General features: G+C 40.3%; 1 protein-coding gene across 1 annotated transcript in view; it reads left to right on the top strand.

The window, feature by feature from the left end:
* Nucleotides 1-22428, top strand: part of GRID2 (glutamate ionotropic receptor delta type subunit 2) — a 1264409-nt gene extending 1241981 nt beyond the window's left edge. The window contains exons 15-16 of the mRNA XM_072940458.1: nucleotides 17073-17313; nucleotides 19935-22428. Of these exons, the coding sequence (XP_072796559.1) occupies nucleotides 17073-17313; nucleotides 19935-20357 (664 nt within the window). The 3' untranslated portion in view covers nucleotides 20358-22428. The remainder of the gene's footprint in view (nucleotides 1-17072; nucleotides 17314-19934) is intronic.
* The last annotated feature ends 464 nt before the right edge of the window (nucleotides 22429-22892 follow it).

Genomic DNA, 22892 nt, shown 5'->3' with positions numbered 1-22892 from the left:
TGTAGTTGTCAAGAGTTCTTGCCAAGCAATAAATGTTAAGTAAACCTGAGCCGCGGTGGGTTAGGTACAGGTACACTTCAGCTCCACATTTGGCCTCAAAATATTGCCTTTGTCCTGACGGTTTGCTTCACTGTCTTGGGTGGGTTAGGTAGGTGGATGGGGGCAAGGATGCCACCCTTTTATTTCCCCCTAAGTGTGTGGGTGTGCATGTGTGTGTATGAGAGACAGAGACAGAGAGATTGGGGGGAGTTTTAAAACCATTTCAGTTTCATTTTATTTCGATTTGCTCTTTGGTGTTGTTCAAAATGTACTAGTTTCTTCTATGACACAGCGGTTTTAGACAGTTGACTGAATTAGAAGACAAAATTGCATCAAACTTGCAAGATTTAAGGAAAATGGCCGTTTACAAAATAGTGTGGAGTTGGGAGGAGAGGGAGGCGTGGCTGGGATGGTTTTCAAAGGGGAAGGTGAACTAAGCTCAATGGCTGATGGGAAAACAGCCACAGTTAGTGTCTGCGCTCCACAGGGCTGGCCTGTCAGTCATCTCTCTCTTTTTCCTCACTCTTGGAATTCAGTACACAGGGAGGGGGAAGGGGATGGCACCGAGCCTCCTCCAGCTGAGGCGGGACCAGAAGGGCAAAGGGCAGCTGCTCTCCTGACACCCCCTGCTTCCTGCGTGGTCCTCCTCCCCCTCCTGAAACGCCCTGCACCCTTTCTCTATATCGCAAAACTTGGAGCCTCGGTTCAAACAGCTGCCTCCTTTGTTACATTCTCTTTGATCAGTTTTGCCAAAGTGACCTCACCTCCTTCCACAGAACTAAGTCGTGCTTCTTTTGTGAACCTCTCCAACACTCGCTTGCTGTAGGCTTCGTGTTCTGCCTCCCCCGGCCAAAAATAAAACAGACCCCAAAACAACAGTCTTTAGTTGTACGGCCTTACACAGATTACTCCACTTCCCTGTTCCTGAGTTTCTAAGTTTATAAAAATGGACGTAAAATTGGTAACAACCTCAGAGGGAGGTTCTGAGACCTAACATAAGTGAATCGCCTTAAAGTGAACAATGCAGGTGAAGAGACCAGTGCTCAAAAAATGTGAGAAACGACTAGCTACTGTTACTGCCTACGGCCACCTGGTGAGCACATATTCTATAGTCGCCCTTCCTAAATTTTACCTTTCATTCGGCGTATTGATTGATGCATCCTACAAGCAAACTGCAGTGGTAACTACTGCCGCGCACACAAAGAGCCCTCAGACACCACTGCCTGACCCGAGGGGCGTGCGGACCTTTGGAAGAAGCAAAGCAAAACCACTTTAACAAAAGTCGTTAGAAAATCATCAGCAAACTTTCAGAGAGGGTTCAAATGATAGATAAATCAGTGGTTTCCCCAAACCAGCTTGATTATCAGGATCCCCTGGGGAGATATTTAACTATATAGATTCCAAGATCCCAACTTGGAACCAGAAAGTCAGAATCTCTGGTTTGTAGCCAACGAAATGCAAGTGATTCTGATGATCATCCAAGTGTGGAATCCATGGACTAGTCGCGTATAACTGGGGAGAAGGGCTTTCTGTTAAAACTAACCTTAACCAGGACTAGGGGCACTCTTTCTAAGAGTTAGGATGAAGGACGATGATATCACTTAAAAGAGATAAGGGTGTTTCAACCCAGTGGTTTAATCTTCTCAATAAAGCAGGAAATAAGGTCCTCTGCTGAGAATGAGACAGGGATCAGTGCGGTTCGGGATCTGGGAAACGTGGAGAAGGGGGGAAGAGTTGCCGTGGGGATGTGTTACAGGGACAGCGAGAGGTGACTTCAACTGGGGGCCCATGAGGCTGCACTACTTCTTACTGAATTCCCAGGTCCAGCTTACACCTGGACAGAGGTCATTCCTCTCAAGCCCCCAAGAGCTCATATAGATGAAAAGGCACTGGCATTGTCAATAAAGGCAATTTTTTAATATTACTGACAGTAAGACCAAATGCTGTGAATCCTGAGTATCATTTGACACCCTTGTTTCTTCCGCCTAGTATACAATTTAGAAACTGATCTCCTGAAATGTCTAGGCATCCGTTTCTCATCATACCGACAAATCTACCTACTGTGCTCTTGGTTGCTCTGTGGCTGGCATCTGAGTATATGAACTCCCTGAGGGTGAGAATAAGACTTCATAATTAAACTTACGTTGGCGTCACTTTTCGTGTATTTTTCTTTTTGGCGAATGAATTATGTTATTCCTCTCATTTTTCCACATCGAATTCTCAGTGTTGTAATGGGTCCCCCACAGTTCCAGGCAGTTACTGGTTCTTGGGGAGAAATGCTCCTGTGGCATTATTGATTGCAGCCTTCATGGGACGGACAGTGATTTACTATGTTGCTCCCTGTGCAGCTGTGGATTTGCTGTACAGTGACGGCCTTCGGTGGCCTCCTCAGTCTCCACTCGACAAGAGACCTAGGGAGGGAGCTAGTTGTATTGAAATCAAAGTGTCCTCACCCCAAATCGTATTCTGTCCCTCAAACTGAACCCAGGTCGGTGAGAGGTTAGTGGAAACATGGTTAAGGACCTGGTAAATAATGACACTGAAATTGAGGCTGTCCCTGCTGGCCTCTGACCCCTGACTTGGCCTCCTAAAAGCTTCATGCTGTCACCCTCACCACCTCCCTCCTTTACTGGGCTTTTCATGGCTGGCCGCTTCCTCCCTCACAGTCTCAATACTTCACATTCTAGCATTCTGTGTGTTCTCTTGGCTAAACGATCTGAATGGACATTTGACCCGTAGGCAGCACTGTGGGTTTGGACTTAGCCATTGTCTCTGTCAGTGTTCAGTTCTGAAAAGACAAAGTGGAAACCTGAAGCGAATGGACTCTGCTATATCATCATGGATGCACCACAATAATCTTTATTATGATTATGATAATAGCTACCTGGCAGTGAGCACTTAGTACATGTCAGATAGCATGCTGAGCACTTGGCATGGACGATGCAATTTAAGATTGGAATTATTTCATTAGAAAAACTGGAGCGCAGAGGGGTCACATTACTTTGCTGGTATCTACGCAGGAAGTAATGAAACGAGGATTCCACCCAAGTTTGTCTTACTCTAATACTTATGCTCCTAACTGCCACACTGTCCCCTTCCAAAAATCTCAGTCCCTGAATTATTTGCCTTCATTCGCATTTCCTAAACTCTTATCTCTACCTCCCTGTCACTCCTTGACTTCTCTTTGGTCACCAGCCAATTATGTCTGTGCTTTACATCCACCTGCATATTTGCAAATAGTTTTGGAAGTGGAATTCATTTCATCCACTTATTTTGTGCCCACTAAAACAGCTGGTATATTGGTATCCTCAGTTTTCTAGATGGATCATATCCTTAAGTGAAAGTGATAAGACTGGATGGGGTAGGAGAAGATGATGGGAGAGAAACGGAATGGTATCACTGATCTCAGGGGATGCTGGGACTCAACATTCCTGCCATCAATTATTAGATATGATCTCCCCGGACATTGTTTGCCACACTTCCCATCTGTATGTTTATAGGCAGCCTTTGCCCAGAGCTGAGGGAAAATGGAATGCAAATGTTAGAAAGAAAATTCAGAAACCTAGGAACTCTGCCCAATGGTCTCAGGCTATGATTAGTGATGTTAAGCAGTAGCATCCGCTCTCCTCTTTCTTCCGTACTCGACCTGAGATGTTGGCCCTGCTACCACCTTATCTTGTTCGTGCATCTTAGACAAATTCTTTTATACAAAAGATCCTGGGGGATCTCCAGAGCTCTGTGGACCATCGTTGAGACTGTCTGAGAGATAACTTGGTGTTTAATGTAACAAGGACTCTGGAAGCAATTCTTATATTTTAATTTCCTCTGATTCGTGTTGCAGGTCATGCCTCACTGTGAGAACTGGATGAGTGCAGTGTTCTGTTTCCATTACAACTACAAGAAAATCACTTGAAAGCACATTCACAATAGTCTTGTAGATTGTAGCCTCTCCTAGAAAGTAAGCCAGCAACAGTGTTGATAAGTACAAGATGGATCTGTTTCTCACATTACCCTCGTTGCTATGGTAGTGTGCCTATTTATTGTATGTGGAATGTCATTATTTGTAGTGACCTGTGTAGCTTGAGTTTTATCTTGATGATCCTTTTGTCAGAGGGGTTTATCCTTTTTACTCATCTAGAAATAAACAGAGCATGGTATCCAGTATTGCTTATACCACCATATGCAGGCTAAAGATTCTTCAGAATTCACCAATATTCTGATTGATTTAGTTGCTGAAAAACATAACTGGCTATCCAAGCTTGGGTACATTGCACTCCCACAATCACTCATCAAGGATTTTAGAAATATTTCAGATCCCCACTTAGGTTGCTTTCATTTCTAATTGGATTTGGAACAGATATGAAGGGTTGATTCTGTCAGGTTTGGGGTAGAGAAATAGCAGGCTTTGCAAATGTCTCCATTTCTTACACACACACACACACACACACACACACGGTTTATGAAACCTATTTCTGCATGAAGAGGCCAGTCACGCAATCCCTCTGACAATTGTTATCAGGACGGAATGACACTCAATTTTTATCAAGCCTCTTCTCTGAGTTACTGAAGCCTCCCATAATATCATTAAGTAAGTAAACACTGCCGCGCATAAAGCTATCGCTATTACCATGGAAAACAGCAAGCAGCTCCCATGCGCTTACACGGGAAATGTGAGCATCGGCGTCCCTTTCATAATAGCAGCATATCTACACCGGTTCGTTTCATAGACTCATAGAAAGATACTATTCCCTTTATATCTGTCAGCAGAATTTCTTTCTGATAACTGCTGAAAACTTCAGTAAGCAGTTAGTCCTGCTGGTTGAAGAAAACAGATGCGTTATCTGAGGTAATAGATAAGTCTCATTAAGAAGATGGAATAGACTAATTCCCAACGTATCTCCCATGCGTGGGAAAACTGAACTGTGAAATAGAGCAGTTACACATCAGTTATCCTTCCTGCGTGGAATAAGACAGGTCTCACTGCTACACAGCACATTATGTAATTTTTTTATAAATAACCATTTATATCTCTTTTTGCTGCCTCATTAAAAAAAAAAAAAGCAGTCCTTCTACGCCAAATAAGACTTATTCCTGAAACTACTTTAAAAATCCAAGTATTCTATTTAAAGTGTATGTTCCTGCTTACTAACACAGGCCCCAAAAGTGGATATTTAGTATTAACCCAAAAACAAATGCTACACATCTTATGATATTACACTTTTAACAGAAAATGTCTCCTACCAACTAAAGTAAAGCTAGCTATTAGCATTTAAAATACGTTTTAGAGCTCTTGTGTTGATTAATGATTTGTAATCATTTTAGGTAGTTTCTCAGGTTTGTCATATCAGGTTTTCATATGTGAATTACTTGAAAACAATTTCATTTCTTGAGTAGTTTAAATCTCTCTCTTACACTTGTTTACGTGATTAATTTTCCTTAGTAAACGTTCTTATATGGCTATAATGTCCCAAACACAGAAGTGTCATGTTACAGGAGTTAAATTAATGGAAGTTTATAAATGAAAACTTTGCTTATCAAAGTAAACAATAAAGGAGAGGACTTACTTGTTTTAATTTGTGGACTGTGTAATTAAAAACAAGATAACGAGAATAGAAGTGCTTTGCAAATTATGAAGTGATATTTTAAAGAAGAAAGATACTTGCATCCTAGTTTTTTCTAATGTCTTAAATATTGATAGGGAGATGAAGAAACGTAAATTCTACAGGTTCTGAGTCTGAGTCTGAGACCAGTTTTATCTCAGACGTGATTCAGAGGGAGAAAGAGAGAAATTCCAGACTTGGAAAAGCAGCTGACTAGGCAGGTCGCGCCTGAGCGACAGCCACACTCTGGAGCCGTGACACTTGCTGCGTTTCGCCGGCCGTGTGTATCAGTCCGCCTGGGCCGCTGTAACAAAAGACCACTGACTGGGTGGCTTAATCAACAGAGTCTCCTCTCTCATGGTTCTCAAGGCCAGGAGTCCAAGATCAAGGTGCCTGCCAGGTAGATGTCATTATGAGGCCTCCTAGACAACACTTACTCCAAAAGGTTGTCCCATTACTGCCCATCATGCCAAAGCCAAGGTTTTGTCACCCTTTTTCACAGTGCCTTTCACAGCACTGCCCTCTCAGAGCACATAATCACACTGCAGAGGAGTCACACAGTAGTTAATCATCCAAGAAACAGCTTTGGGATTTTTTTTCCCCATTTATAGAAATGTAGCATGTTCAGGTTCATGCTGAAAAGAGTTTAGAAGGTAGAATTCATTTTCTAAAATGTCTAAAATGGAAGAGACACATTTTCTGTGGTTCGAGTCACTTTGAGAAAAGTTTGCTATGTTATTGTCTTAATGCTCTGACTAAAAAATTTGAAACACTTTTCCAGGAGAACTGGGATAATGCTAAATATAACACAATACACCTAAAAGGTTAGAATTTTAAAAAAAATCCTTTAAACTTTCCCTCTATGAAAATACAGGTAAAATATAGTAAAATTATTGTCCTAAAGTTGTAATGTTACCAGTGGTCTAACTCTTGGCTGAGAATTTTAATTAATTACACTGAATTTATCCACCAACTTTAATACAAATAAGTCTTGAGAGTTTTTTTTTTTGCATATATATCAATATACAGCCTCTAAGTTAAGAGATGTTATTTGCATCATAAAAGAATTCACCAGTTATTGAAGTACCTACTACTAAAACAGGTCTTGGAATAATGAATTCTCTCCATATATTTAAGTAGTTATTCAACTTATAAAAAGTTCAGTGTTTATGAAAATATTCATGAGAATATTTGTTCATTCGAAAATCTCCTTCTCCATAATCTTCTTTCTCCTAGGCTGTGCCAAAAACAAACATATCACAGTCTTTATCCATTTACACACAGCACACGCATCAAGATTCCACTTATTTTAAGATTTGGTTGTCAGACACAAAGATATGAAAATATTCATAAAAGGTGTGCCGTCCACTAAGCAAAATAATTTTGATTTTATGACCCTTCTTCATAAACATGCATTTGAAAGGTCTGCAGAAGAAGACGTTGTACTATCTGAAGAGGGACTGTAAGCAGAGATGATCACTGCCAGTTTCTCGCTCTGCAGAATGAGAGAATTTTCCCCTTTACCCTATAACCTAAATATCACACTGAGCTTAAGGATGAAGCTGACATTTTAAAAGATCACCAGAAGTGTTCTCTTTCCAATTGCAATTATGCCCTCCATCTCCGTGGGAGCCATCGTCAGGGTCTTTTCAGCTCTCCAGTAGCTTTCTGGCTCGCTTTCATTATCCTGATTATCTATTCATTTGCCGCCCAGCACTCATTTTATGAAAGATCATGTCTGCCATTTCTATAATGAGTGCTTGACTTTTACTGCCAGCATAAACACATAAAATATATAATAATTAAAGTTCAGTAGTCACCAAAGTCTTGAGATCCGTCATGTTGCTAATTTGATGTTTCAAGCAATCGCTTCTCTGCAAACAAGGCAGAGTTTGCCCTCTTAGGCAGTGCAAGACTTGGGGTGGAGGAGATGACTCTAACCTAGAGAGAGCAACCTGAATGGGCACCATGTATGTCAACTTTAGGGTTCATCTTCAACCGAACAACAAATCTGTGAAGTACAGTGACTGTTAGAGCCAACAAAAATCTCATCAGTATTTGAACATAAAAATTGTTGTAAGTGTTAAAGTTTAAATAATGCACAGTTTTCGAAAGAGTTAAATGTCATTTAATAAGTATTATACCTTTCATGGGCTATCAAAGGAAAAATTGCATCAGCCTAACTGTGGAAGTCTCCATAACATAATGGAAACTTCACAGTATGTTGACTTCCACTGAGTAAAGACTTCCTTATTTTGAACACACTGCCTTGTTTTGATAACATTGGCAAAGTCCCCAAAGTACCTCACGATAATGAATGCATCTGACGTTTACTCTAATCGCAGAGAGATTAATGAACTCATGCGATATTCATGTGGCTCTCCAGGGACAGCACGATGTGTTACACCAAGTGTAATGTTTGTAAATGGATACAATGGAATACATGTTTTCCAAGGAAGTTGAGTAGCCAAATCTTCAACTAATAAAGTGCCGGGAAATAAAGAGGCAGCTTCCAGTTATACTGGTTTTCTTTAAGGATGCTGAGATATTGATGGTGCATTTGGAAAAAGTGCAGGAGCCACAAGGGCTGGGTTTGAGAGCTGGCTGGATCACTTAGCAGCCTTGCAACCTTGAGCAGTTTTCTTCACCTCTCGGCCTCCATCTTCTCAGCTTTAAAATGAGAACTTAATAACACTAGCCTTCATAAAGTCTTTTAAAAGAATAAGGAAGGAGAGAGGGAGGGATCAATCAATCATTCAATCTATTACTATAATTTCTCCCTCACGAGATTATTTTAGGATGTAAATCAAATGATATGCAGTGTTTTTGATAAGTGCTTTATACACTTTGCTGCATTATGCATGCATTTCTTACTGTTATTCCTTTGGAAAATAAGTCTTCTGGATAAAGTTTACACTTTATTTCCCATACACAGAAAAATGAATGCCTTAGGAAGACATTACTTACTGCATAGGGACATAGAACACTGTTTAATAAGAAAATCAGATCTGACCAATTAAAGACTTTATCAAGTTAGCTTCTTCATATTAGGAAGTGAGATACCAGGTTTGAAGCAGGACAGGAAACTTCTCTTTTTATGCCTGTCTCTGACATGCAGTGGTCTTCAACAAGAACTGAGCTTGTGATTTACATCCAGCCCTGTTGACTTGGCCCTGCAGTGGGGAGCTGGGCAGGTCACTTCACCTCACTGGGCAGGAGTTAAATATGATCTCAGCCCCCAGATACTATCCAGTACTAACATGCTGTCATTCTCATTAATCATCTCTAGTAATTCTTCACCAACCCTGAAAAACTTCTAATTAGTTTACAGTACTTCTAGTCATACGTAAGTAAAAAACATCTGTACATTTTTGATTATATGAGACACCACCTCTTCTGCCTCAGTCAACTATCTTACCCATTCTTATTAAATCATAATCACGTCCCTGGAATTTCCTTTAGTGGTAATGTATCTGTTCATATCCCTTTGATTCCAAAATACGGTTTCCATTGCCCGGAAAATGATCCAGCAAATACAGAACCTCAGACAACAAATACTACCTGATCTTGAATAATTAAGGCAGTCCCTCTTGGAACATGGGTGGTCCCAATCACAAGACAAATGTTCAAATGTATGTCTCAGAATAATCAGAAAACCAAGGAAATCCAAAATTCATCTGAATTATTATACTGTCATTATTAATATAAAGTGTGTACATCAAATTCTTTCTCAACGTGGTCAAATACAGAATCAACACGTGGTAACTCTGTACTCATAACTCTGTACACAGATACATTACTAGCAGGCATTACTACATTCTAGTAAGATGTAAAGACATAGTCAAAAGAGCTGGAAGTAGAGTCAAAATCTCTGGCTTTAAAACAGACTCTGATGCTTTCAAATGATGTGACTTTGGCCAAGTCATTTAAGACCTCTCAACGTCAACATCTTCATCAGTGAAAATGGAAATTTGTTGACTTCATAGAGTTAATTTGTTATGGGGTTTCTAAAGGAGATCAGCAACTGTGGCTGGAAGGCCAAACCCGGCTCGGGCAGAGTTAAGTAGCTGCGACAGAGACCACATGGCCCAACGACACTAAAACTTCGACTGTCTGGCCCTGACACAAAAAGATTGCTGACCCTGCTCTAAAAGGTGATACTTGTGAACTTATTTGAAATGCCATGTGCACCTGTATGGTTTTAGGCAATCTCAGTTGGTTGGATTTAAGCAACTGGCTTTTGGCTCAACTAACTGGAAGAACTAGTTAAAAATTCAAATAAAGCAAAGGAAATACCTTCTAATAGTCTCCTTTAGGCTGTGACTTGAGGGATTAGATGTTATCAATGAATATTTGTTGTGCTGAATACTACAAACTCATTAAGAGATTTTACTTAAGAAAAAAAATCAACTAATGCCTGATTCATAGGAGGCTGATAGAATTTGTTTTTTCAACTCCGATGTTCGACTAGCGATAACAGCATGCCAGTCAGAGGGCCGCTCCACCCAGCTGAGTGTTAGATCTCAATCTTTGATAAGTGTTTTTTCTTCAATGCAAATTTACCTACATTTTCCAAGACCAGAATGAAAGAAGTGATGAATGAATGAAAAACCTATCAAGCTGACGTTTTTCCAAAATTTGTCTGCATGTTATTATTAATTCTTTCTTAGTAACCAAGGAGAGGAAAATTTTGTGAGCACCCAGCAAATCAATTTAATAATGTGGGTATTCTGGACGAAAACTGATCCACTCACTGTGTCAAAAAATACTTTTTTTTTTCAGTTATTCCCAAATTTCTTTCTCAATGACAGGTAACATTAATAAGTAAAGAGACTCCTAAATATCTTTTTAATGTGGTTATGTAAGACTCACATGCATGTAACAGATAAAAGTTTTTGAAATATTTAAATAATCTATTTTCCTCTTCACCAATCCCTAGCTCCAAGTTGCCTCAGTGCTTCCAAACTGAAGAAATGCCTGGAGGTCTCAGATCAAAGAGTTCTTCTCATTATGTAGCTAAAATTCCCTTTTACCACAACAGGCTAAGAACATTGAAGACCTGGGGTGTAAGAAGGATTTCGAGGAAAGGAAAGGAAAGTTGCACCTCTTCCGGCCAGAGGTTGCCAGCGGAGGGCAGGGGCTGGGAGATGAGCGAGTGGTGAGGCAGACGTCAGACAGACTGAAAGACACAAGGGCAGAGGGCCTGACGCGTCCTCTCCCATCTGAGCTTCTGAGGGGAGCTCCCCGGGCCCACCAGGCTCTGCACCAACACAGGAGATTTCAGGCGGCTGAGAAGCCAGAGCCACGTGGTCAGGAAAAACCAAAGGAAAGTTCAGTCTTCATCCCCAGGCCTCCCGTCCTCCCGTAAGAATAAAAGTGAGGTGAGAATGCTGAGGCAGAGCACATATGCCACCCTCAAGACCCTCCAGAGTGAGTGACAGGGTGACACCAGAGTAGGGTCTGAAGGGCTACACAGTAGTCAGGGGCTGAGATGAAGGAAATGGTGGAAGCTAGCATGGTGTACAGCACCTTGGAGGCTGCGTCAGCAGAGGAGGCCACCACCCTGAAGGAGTAGAGAAGGACGCTAGTCAACTTGAGCAGACCTAGCGCCTCGGCCCACTTTAGCAGCAGTCACCAGCGAATATCTAAGGATTGGACCCAGGCCCATGGAACTTCAAAGGAGAGCAGCCAGAGCAAGTCCAAGGACTAGCAAGAGGCCAGCAGCTTCCCCGACCAAACACCCACACTGGCGACATGATGCCATCCACAAACCCTGAAACGCCATCTTGGAAAAGAGCGAGGGAAACCGGGAGGAATCAGAAAGATGGAGTAATTCTCTCAAGTCAATTGAGCTACAGCTGGAGACATGTTAAATTATTAGATCAGATTAAATTTTAAATCATAGAGCTAATTTTAGTTTGGTTCCCACTGCTCAGCAGACCCAGTCCTCCTGAGAAAAATCAATTAAGTTCTAGAGAAAAGCTCCATTTTCTTTGTACACACAAATTGTAGTGTGAATAAATTTGCAATTGTGCTACAATTATATTGTGTGGTTTGAGGAAACATATTGATGAAAATTTTACTCAGAGTCTAACAAGTCTCTGAAACTAGGAGACAGCTCTTCTCCAAAGTTACATAGTAGAAGCTGTGTAGGGTAACAGGGGGAAATGTATTGGAAGACAGTCCTGAGTTCCAGTCCCAACTCAACTACTTACTCAGTGTTAGTCACTAAAAAAGTCATCTAATCTCTACAGCACTGCCTCCCAACAGATGTGTCTTAGATGATATACTAGAATATTGCTAAAATGTTGATTCCTTCAGCCCTTGAAACAACCAAGGCACAGCCTGCAGTGGCTGGAGCCCCCGGCCTCTCTCTTCTGGTTGCAAAGAACTTCTGATTACCCCAGTGTGATATACAAATTATTTTTGTGTGTTAAATGCGATGATTTGGGGGAATTATTGTTCTATGTGATTCAATTTCCTCACCCATAGAATGAGTGGAGGGAGGTAGAGAAAATAGATGATGTCTTCATTCGTTTCTGTTCTAGTAGTTTGTGCTTCTGTGAAGATGAGGGGAAATTCCACTTGCAAAAGAATCACAGGAGTTCCTACATACTTAGCCTGAAAAAGGAATTCTTGCCTTATTTTTTTTTAAATGCCTGATTACCCCCAAATTCTTTCCCAGCAGAACCAACTACAAAAGTCGGGGGTCTTCTTACCAATATCTTTTTTAAAAACTCAGCAGGAATTTACCTATAAGTAAGTAAATGAACAAAATTAGGAAGGACTCTTTAGACTGCCGTAGAATTCAAAGGTAAAATCAAAGTTACCTACATGTGATTAGAAATTTGCATCCATCTTTCAGCGACTCGGGGTTTTTTTATAAATAAATTAATTTGAAAATCAGTTTCTAGAGTAACAATTAAGGATGGTAAGCGATCAATAATGCAATTCTCACACACAAATGAGGCTGTTATCTTCAAAGTAAGTAAAAAGCTTTTTAAGATAAATGCCTCAAACCTGTTGAGTGTTTTTATTTGAATATGAAAGAAGGATCTTTTGCTTCCCTATTTCTTTCCCCTGAAATTTGCTCCTTTATATCAATAAAGAATTTAATGCAGACAGAATTGATCTATTAGCCATTTTCAAATTGAAGCTAGGTTTTATAGACTTGTAAGATTTTTCTGTTCAATGAGATTACAAATGTTTTAATACTTTTGGATAAAAGAAGGAAATGCAGTGTTCTTGTCAGTGAATCATGAATCATTCACTGACTCATCTGGGAATGTAATTCTCTATTATGAGGTATGTACCGGAACAGGTCCAGAGAAAGAATGGTTGTCACACATGCTGACAATAGTAATTCCAGCCTTTGAGTTTCGGTAGCCTACTAAGTGCCAAGCAATGCACAAGATGCTTTTGTTTATGGCCTCATTAATTCTCACCATAATAACTCAAAACCAAGTAGAGCTATCATCACTCGAGAGTCAACGGCAGTAGTTTTTCTGACTGCACTCCAAGAAGAGGCTTTACTAATCCAGTTGCTCATCACAGTCTTAATATGCAACTTTGTTTCTAATAGTAGTGTTTACAGCACCAAGTATTTACTTTCACATTTCAAACCCACAGGTTAACTGTAACCAGAGTAGCACTTTGCTCTCTATGAGCAAAGACTGCCATCTTGTGGAAATTCTGCATATAACAAAAACGGTCATTCCGTGGAACTGAAATTTTTCTTTGCACTCATTAAGAACTTCGCAGCTGGATTCTTGCATTGCTACACACACACATAACAGTGTTGTTTATATTTAAAAGGCAAATCTTTCCTTTAGGTGTGGTTTTAAGTCCATTTAAACTTGCGAGAGCTTTTGAATGTTTGAAAAAAGGATCCCATTCATTATATGAATTCATCCCATTAGTCTTTAAGGCAGTGCATTCGATTTTGCTAAACTTTCTTTCATCCTTAAATAGCTTTTGTGATATAATAAAAAGGAGGGTTAGTAAGAACCTTTCTGATGGAATTTCCAAGAGCATTAAATTTTGTGGCAAAGATGTAGAGCGGAACTCCGGGATTAGAGAACACTTTCATTTCTTCCAACTCTTCTATTCTGTGCTGGTCTGTATTCCTGGCATTCGTTGTAGGCTAGTCAGAGCTTGACTGAGGCAGCCTGTGGCCCAATAGCTCTGTGTATCCCCAAAGATGGGCTCTCTCTGCTTCGCCTCAGCCACCTGTGCTTCATGACCTCAACCATATAAAGCCGTGGTTGGATGTGACAATACCTGAAGACACACAGTGGAGTCTCGTTTCTTTTTCCCTCACAAACTTCTACCACCAGCTTCCTGAACCCACAAATGCTACAAGTAAACAAATTCTTTGGATTGGAGGCCCATTCATCCTATTAGAATCAAAATGGATGACACAGAGTACGTACACTTCAATGACTATTTTTAAAACCAAATTATTTTCCAGGTGTAGAAATAATGACACATCATAAGTGATACCAGATACCACCAAGAAGAAAGAGTAAGAAATCATCATTTCCTGCATGAATATGCGAACGAATGAAAGAATAAATTAGCATGAATGGAGGGTATTAAAAAGAAATGATTTCAGCACTGCCCAGGCCACTCTGACCGAATGTACCATTGTGGTTTAACATAAAATTTGTGCCCAAGGAAATGCCTGACATGAAATCACTCTTTAAATATTTATTGAAGGGATAGATGAGTAGGAGGGAATGGAATCAAGTAGAGCATCAATGATAAGAAAAACGTAGAATCTGAGGGGAGGATCCGTTTACCAAAAAATTGTGTTAAGCATATCAATAAATAGGTGCCTGCTCCGTATCAGGCAGGGAGGAAGATGGTTAGTTAGCACGTGTTCTAGAAAGGGCAGCCGGCATCCATCAAGCAGCCACAGATAACTACCAGTGATGAGCGCCATGAAGAAAGCTCTCCCCTTCCGCAGACGCTGTAGGGCGGCCGGTGCAGGAGGCAGGGAAACTCCAGCTCGTTTTGTACCCAGATTCTCATTAAGAAAATGTGGCTGTGGTGTCTTTTTATCTTTAAATGTACCTGTAAATTCAAATTTGAGAATTTTTTCTTTTAGAAATGACTATAATTCTTCCTTCAAGATACTCGGCAGTGCGCTGATTACCTAGGTCTTTGGGCAGGCAGGTACAGCGTTTGCTGACGTCATCTGAATGGTATCCGTAGAGAAGCCACCCAGGCAGCTTTGGTGCTGTGATTACACGTGTGTGGCAGGGCCGCAGATGCCCACGAGGAGTTGCTCCTGTGGCTCAAGGCACTATTTCTCAAGTGTCTTCCTCAAAATTTTAGCTCCACGGATTATTAATATATGTTATGGGGGAGAAAAATGAGAAAAGGGAATGAAAGTCAGATGAAGTGGGGAAATGCTGGATTAAACAAAATCATACAAGTTTTCTTTTCCACAGGTTTCTTCTTAAAGCTTTTAATAGTCTGACTTTGTAAATTTCCAAGAGGGTGTTTCTCAAAGTTGATGACCACAGGACATTTTTCTTGCAGAAGCCCTCTGGGTGCTAGTGTCCCTTGGACACATTTTTGGATATTCTGGAAATGCAAATGACTTTATCTGGGATAGGGGCTGGAGTAAGGGTGAAATATAATCCATTAATATGCATAATCATCTTAGTAAATCCAGCAAATCAAATGTACTGCTCTTTGGGAGCAACACTCTGAAGCAACAGACCTTTTAAACCGATCAACTTCATAAGAAGAAAATCCAGACTGTGAGGGGGGCTCCAGTGCGATGTTGGTCCTGGAGTGTCAGCAGGCGGTGCTATGGGTGAGGCTGTGGGAATGCCCAAAGGAGATGACGGGGACCAACTCTCCACCATGTAACTCTGACTGAATGTTGATCCCTTCTCCCACGTTATCATTTAGCTCATTCTCATAGACACGTGGATGACATGAAACAGGTTAAAAAAAAAAAAAGGTAACTGCATCACCAAAAGTGAGTTATTTACTCCTTCCAGACAGGCTTGGTTCTTCTCTGTAAAGTTTTAAGCAGCCACTCCCCAAGGAATCTAAGAGCTGAGGCAGGGGTACAAGTATGGGTCCACCTATGCTACATCTCACCATGTAAAAATTATAAATCAAGCTGAGTACTGTTAGGTAAAATACCTGCTAACCTCTTAACTTGACAAATACACTTTCGTGATCTCTAGGAAGCCAGGTTTGAGTTTCTAATTTGTGACCAGCTAGGAGTTCTGCGCGGACCCAGTGGCCTGGGGAGGCAGCCTTTGGTTCCCTCTTCCACCTCCGGCTCTGCTCTGGGCAGTGACAGGTCTCCCACACAGAGATCTGTGCACCTGAGCTTGCAGATCGAGTTCTGTCCACACTCCTCAAACACCCGTCTGTAGACCTGTGTGCACCCGTGGTTGTAGGATCTGCTCTCGGGAGTCATACACGGGAATCGGCCTTCACGAGTCCTGGGTGGGCGCTCGGGCTGTTTGGGCAGGAAATCCTAGGGAGCCTTGAGGATGGTACACACTTGGCCAGCTCACGACCTGTGAGGAGGGGTACAGGTGGAGAAGGGCTGGAGCTGGTCTTAGGTAGAGCCCAGAGAGTGTTTGGAATTGAGAATAAAACTTCTATGAAAATCACACTTTATAAAAGCTGCAGTCTTTGCAGCTACCCCAGACTCTCTCCAGGGGGAGAGAAGAAGAAAGAGGGTATTTCTTATTTGAACTGAACTACTTCTGAAAGCCTCTGGTCAACTTTTCCTCTTGTTCTCCAAGGTAAGATTATTTCCCCTTTGGCATTAAAAGGAAACTCGAGCAGTTGTGTGAAAAACCCAAAATAGTGTATTTTATCAACTTCAAACTTGTCCCAAGGCTTTCTCCCTCACTGTGTTAAATAATAGAAGTCTTTTTAATTGAATTTTTGTGTGTGTAGCATATGCTGGGCGACATTATGCCAGCATCTTGCTCTAAGCAGCAAAACGTTCTTCATAAAAGCATTAAGAGCCAGAGCATCGCTCTGCATGTAGGGAAGAATGCAGAACCGCAGCAGCTTGAAACCACATAAAAACAGCGCCTCTGAAATGTAATTGTAAAAACACGTTGCGACAAACCAGGGCAGGGGGGTTAAATATCTAGGATTATGAAATGAACCCCCCAAAAAAGGAAAAGAAGAGAGGGAGGGAAAGAGGGAAGGGAGGAGAGGGGAATGGAAGAAAGGAGAGGGGAGAGCACTGTGGCACACGTCTGTCTATAGAATCAAAGCAGTAATAATGTTTCCATCTGCAGGCTAATATGTGTATTCATTTCCCTGGACAGCCACCATCCTTCAGAAGTGGGAGTATTAATGATGAGTATTAATGGATGAGCCGTGGGCAGAGACAATAAGTATGTCTGCAGTAATGCATGATTGTGTGTTTTACTCCCCAAGGATCCTGGAGCTTCAGCAGAACGGGGACATGGACATCCTGAAGCACAAATGGTGGCCCAAGAACGGCCAGTGTGACCTGTACTCCTCAGTGGACACGAAGCAGAAAGGAGGTGCCCTGGACATAAAGAGCTTTGCAGGAGTTTTTTGCATCCTGGCTGCTGGAATTGTCCTCTCCTGCTTTATAGCCATGCTGGAGACGTGGTGGAACAAGAGGAAAGGCTCCAGGGTCCCATCAAAAGAGGTACTTGATTGAAACCTTCAGCACTGGGTTTAGCCGACGCGCAGGTGTATGTCCAGGGAGGGTGATCACGAGGAGAGGGGACGGGGTTGGGGTGGTCTGTCTGTCTTCTTTCCTGGAAGAGAGAACAGACATTTGTGAAATGTAAAAATTGGTAAGCCCGCTACCAATTTTCATTTTAAGCCATCCCAGATAACTGAAGAGAAGACCACAGTGTTCGAAAGACTGACAATTTCATGTGCCGTTAATGGGCTCTGAAATTGTCCCAAATCTCAGGATGGACCTTGAGTCCATGATTTTCTTAAAGGCTGTGATTCCCTTGATCAGTTCACAGAGACACTGATTATTTTCTTTCCGTTAGTTGTTTACCTTATACGTACGTTACTTGTGCCTCTGAGATTCGGTGCTGCAATAAAACAACCAGTTTTCTCTCACCTCCAGCGACTGCCTCCCCCGTGTGTATGTGGCTCTGTAGAGCTGGGCATGTTTTCAGCTCTTTGATGGCTCTAAGTTTAACGAGTCCACACCGTGGAATCATCTAGAATTCAATTTTTCTCCTTTCCTTGTGAGTCAGCTTAACTCCAGGGCCATATTAAAATTTTTCCAGAGATCTGAAAGAATAATTTCAGAGTTACATATAGTATATCTTTTAAAGTGGCTTGTGCCTTGTTTTCATCAGAAAATGTGGGATTTATAAATTATCAAAGACTATCTGAAGTTGAACCACTTGATTTATTTATCCTATTTCCACTGGACTAAAAAGGTGAACATGTTTTAAATAATGAAATCATATTCACTAAAGTTTCACAAATTGAAATGAAAAAACACCCGGAATTTGCTGAATGATGTGACTGGCTGGATAGTTTCCAAGAAGGACAGTTTTCAACTTTCTGTAACTAGACCTTGGCTAATGCTGCCTGAGCAAACCCTGAGAGGATCTGCTTTAAGACACAAATACAAATGGCTTCTCATTTGCATATGAATTTTTGCATATTAATATATTCTTTCAAACAGATTGTTTTCTAAAGCTGTCTGAGGATTCCTTTCTACCACCTTATATGCAAAATTGATCAGCACCATTTATAAGAAAAAGCTTGGCTTAGCAAAGATAAATCTTAGCTTCCTACCTGTCTGAATGGTCATACACTCTAAATTAGTGGCGTAGAAATGAAAAATTAATCAGGTTTTATTGTAGTGTTTTCTTTGCGGAATAAACTTCTGGTATCTCTCCTGACATTGATTCAATGCAAAAGACCACATTAATGCAACATTATAGCCGAGACTTCATATTCTGAAAAATCTGGAAATTAAGGACTCCCCAAGCTCCTTATATTTTGAATTACTATATATGATATAAAATTTTCGCATTATTATATCTATTGATGGATGACTACATTATAGTTGCTGTGGGAACCATAAAATTCTATCTTTCAACCCTCTGAAGTCTCAGTGATAATATTGCATTAATGGATATTTTTATTGGATTTTGAAATGAGAAAGGAGAAGGAAAAACAGTGATGCACATCAAAATAACTTTCACTGAGGAGCGCTATAAGAGCACAATGAAAACATACACCCTCCCTTCTAATTCATGACAGCCAATCCAGAGCATACGAACAAATGTTTTGTCCTCTTATGATTAATAGATATTTTTAAATCCTCATAAACTCAATTTATTGAACTTGGCTATAAATAAGACAGATGAAAAGGACAAGTTTATCTCCTGCCGGTTTTGTTTTTCAAATATTGGGCTTAATGCTCACTTTTAGTGAAAATCCTAAGGGATTTATGAATTAGTTTCAACTCCGGAGACCTGAGGTTTTATTTCCTTTTTCTTTATTAAGCATTTCTTACTAAGACTCCGTTAGTCTAGCTTAAAGCATCTTTGATTTAGAGGCCATTTCATACAAACCTGGCCCTAAACTGGAGCTGTCACTCACATGTCATGACACGAAGGGTCTCTAAAGCTTCCCGTGCTGACCTCTCACTATTGCCTCATTCAGGTACTAGATAGCTCGAGTGTATGAAATCCCTCAATTAGAAATTTATTCTCCTGTGTTGCTCTCTCTAAACAATCTCACATACTTCTAGCCTAAAGAGAAATAACACTTTAACAGTCACTAACACTTTAGTGTGAACTAGCATATCAGCATCTCCAAGCACAAAAAGTTAAGGTTAGAAACGAGTAGTGGAAAGGAACAAAAATCCAATTGGGAATGAAATGCCTGAAGCAGGAGGAAGCATGCATAATGAAGAGGTGGGGGTGGGGGTGAGTGACCAAATCATACTTTTTCTTTGTGTAAGTTTGCCTGGGTCTGTCCCTGCTCTTGTAAAAGGCGCTTGCCCGTCTACTGCTCCTGTATTTTGTAGTTGCATGTGGCGTATGCTCATTTTAGAACTTTTATTGGAAGAAAAATGTAGATATCTCAGAATCCTATTGGTACCCCCAGAACCTAGCACAGTGCCTGGCTCATATTAGGTGCTCAGTAAATATTTGTTAAATGAATAAACTCCCAAGTTCAGTTCATTACATCTCATGTTTGCTGAACTACTTTTTATTTATTTTTTTTAACCATGGAAGCTAGTACTGATGAGAACCTTATCTTCTTTTTCTTCATCTCCAGGATGACAAGGAAATTGACCTGGAGCACCTCCATAGACGTGTAAATAGCTTGTGCACAGATGACGACAGCCCCCATAAACAGTTTTCCACCTCGTCAATTGACTTGACCCCTCTGGACATTGACACTTTGCCAACACGACAAGCACTGGAGCAAATCAGTGATTTCAGGAACACTCATATCACCACCACCACCTTTATCCCAGAGCAGATCCAGACTCTTAGCCGCACACTGTCAGCTAAAGCTGCCTCTGGTTTCGCTTTTGGCAACGTGCCTGAGCACCGAACTGGCCCTTTTAGGCACAGGGCACCTAATGGGGGCTTTTTCAGGAGTCCTATAAAAACAATGTCATCTATTCCTTATCAACCAACTCCTACCCTGGGGCTCAATCTGGGCAATGATCCAGACCGAGGCACCTCCATATGAGCCGCAAAAAAAATCTCTTCACTGTTTCTTTGGTAGGACTCCCTTTGCAAGGAGCGACTGTAATATTGTGGGACTAACATGGATGTAACTTTTTTTTTTTAATCAGGATTCTTAGTAACAATTCTAGTTCTCTCTCTACCTTCTCCCTCCTCCCTCTCCTCGATTTCTTTCTCTCTCTTTTTCCCTCTCTTCCAGTACATTTCCCTCCACTTCTTTTCATTAGTCAACTTGTTCCCCCAGCAGGTAGTACACTAGGATCTTATTAGTCCGCACTTCATATGCTGTACTTCAAGTATAGGAAACGTGCACTGAGTATACTCAGAGTATATGCAGGATGAATTTTGCATAAAGGCCTCTTCTGTAACATTTCTGTTTTTAAAAATATAATTGCAATAACGTCAGTCTTTCATCATCCTTCAGCTGCACCCCAACAACGCTCCACTGCTGTTGAGTGTCCTTTAACTGTGGACCAAAGGCAACCCCTGCAGTGTTTATAGAATAATTTCCAGATCATCCAGGCCACATATTATGAGAATGCAATTTTGTAGGATTACAAAAAAGCCATCAATATGCCAGTCAAGACTACAGTTAAAACTACTCTTGCACTGCAACAGTGCATATGACCTTTATGTGATTGTACAGTATTAAAAGTTTTTTCTTATGTACAGTAAACTTATCATACGGCAGCAGCCTCTATTGTGTTAAATAAATTAGTATCTCATCTATATATACATATATATGCACCTATATAATGTGTATATATATATATTAAAAGGCGGCCATTGCTATTGCAATTCATTTAATAAAGCTTTAGTTTGAAAAAAGAAGTATTGTATACAGGAATTATGTATAGTGCAGGGGGTCTTTTCAGTTAGAAAAGGCAGGTTGCTTTAATGTTATTCTGACTCGCATCGTTTGCCAACAGAAAATATTTTATACTTTTGTTATTAAAACATCCAGGGCGATTTAATATGTGTTCCTAGATGTGACTCATTTGAATAGGTTCTGCATTTGTTAGTCAGCCGTGTATAAAGCTAACCTTGATCATTTTACTTTTAATTAATTATCTGAATGGAAAAATGCTATTAGCTGAACCACGTCCACCACAGCACATAGAGCTCTATACGAGTTTAAGCGTAGATCATTGAAGGTGAAGAAATTCTCTTCCAAAGCAGTAAGCCAATCAATACAACTGTAGCTGGGGAGAGATGGGAGCCCTTAAGAAATATTGATGTGGCCTTAATTACTGTCCTACATTATCCTAAAGAAGAAAATAGAATAACCATGCTGGGCTCTCAACTTAACCCCTTTTTTTATTCAGTTCTATTTGGAGGAGTAACGTATTTTTTACATTAGTGCCAAGTGTATAAAAGAATGACAGCAAAAAACAGTGCCTCTTTGTGCACAACCCTTTTGAAGTAGCATTCTTACCTGTTAGAAACGTAGGCTGAACTTTGTTTGTAATCCTTAAATTAAAGTGTGGTTAAGTAGGAAGCAAGAACTTATCCTGTGTTTTTATGTAGCCATACCCTTATTTTAATCTAATTCATTCCGTGGCTAGGATTGATATAGGAATCAACCTATGTGATTTGCTTTAGGAGAAATTAAAAGGTATATTCTTAAGGTATATTATATTTTGATGCTAATTCTGTTCTGGGGAGCATCTTGTACTGTCACTGTTTTTGTACTAAATCTTCAAATATTGTCTACTGTGTAAGGCAGAAAAATTTCTTATCATGCAAAAAGCATTTTGTTTCCAGGGCAACAAGTAACTAAGTGCATGCACAACTTGTTTTCCCTTGTAACATTCATGATCTCATTCACAACTCTGATTTTAAAACAAAAAAAATCTTTACAACGAGCTATATAGGGACATACCAGATGTTGCAGTGATTTTAGCTATCAACAAACTGTTAACCATGTACAATATTTAAAATAGGCCTATTTTGATGTTATCGCCTATTATACAAATACACAAAACACTTTTTGGAGGCCTCAGTTATGAGTGGCAGAGCTTTCTGTGTATAATTTGTCTAAATAATTTGTCTAATAAAAATGTTTTCTAAACTTGCTCTCATACCATTGAAGTCTTAACTATACGATCTGAAAATGCTTCCTCTCTCACAGATAGAATTGAATTTTTCTAAAAATTTATCTCAAATTAATTAAAGCATAAAACACATTAAGTTTTGTGAGCAGAAGGCTGCCAAAAATGAGTGACTCCTTAAAATCAGTAGTAAATGATGTTCTGAACCGATGAAAGAGTGCCTTTCTGCTCTTTGGGCTATCTGAACCAACGGTATGTTTGTTTTCCTTTGTGGATGTCTCATGAGCACTTTTTTTGGGAAGATTTATCCTGTGTCGTGTAAACAATGCAACCATTATAACAACAGCAGGATGAGGGGCTGTTACATTTAAAAAAAAAAAGAAAGAAAATTAAAGGTAATTATTAAACTGAGAATTTATGTATTAATAATTGCTTTGCTATTAGGGAAATATCCATCATGCTGAATCTACTAATTAGGAAATTGACTC

This window comes from Vicugna pacos, chromosome 2 (genome assembly GCF_048564905.1).
Source record: "Vicugna pacos chromosome 2, VicPac4, whole genome shotgun sequence".
Lineage (NCBI taxonomy): Eukaryota > Metazoa > Chordata > Mammalia > Artiodactyla > Camelidae > Vicugna > Vicugna pacos.
Note: the sequence above shows the minus strand (reverse complement) of the source record. Positions and strands in the feature narration are given on the sequence as shown.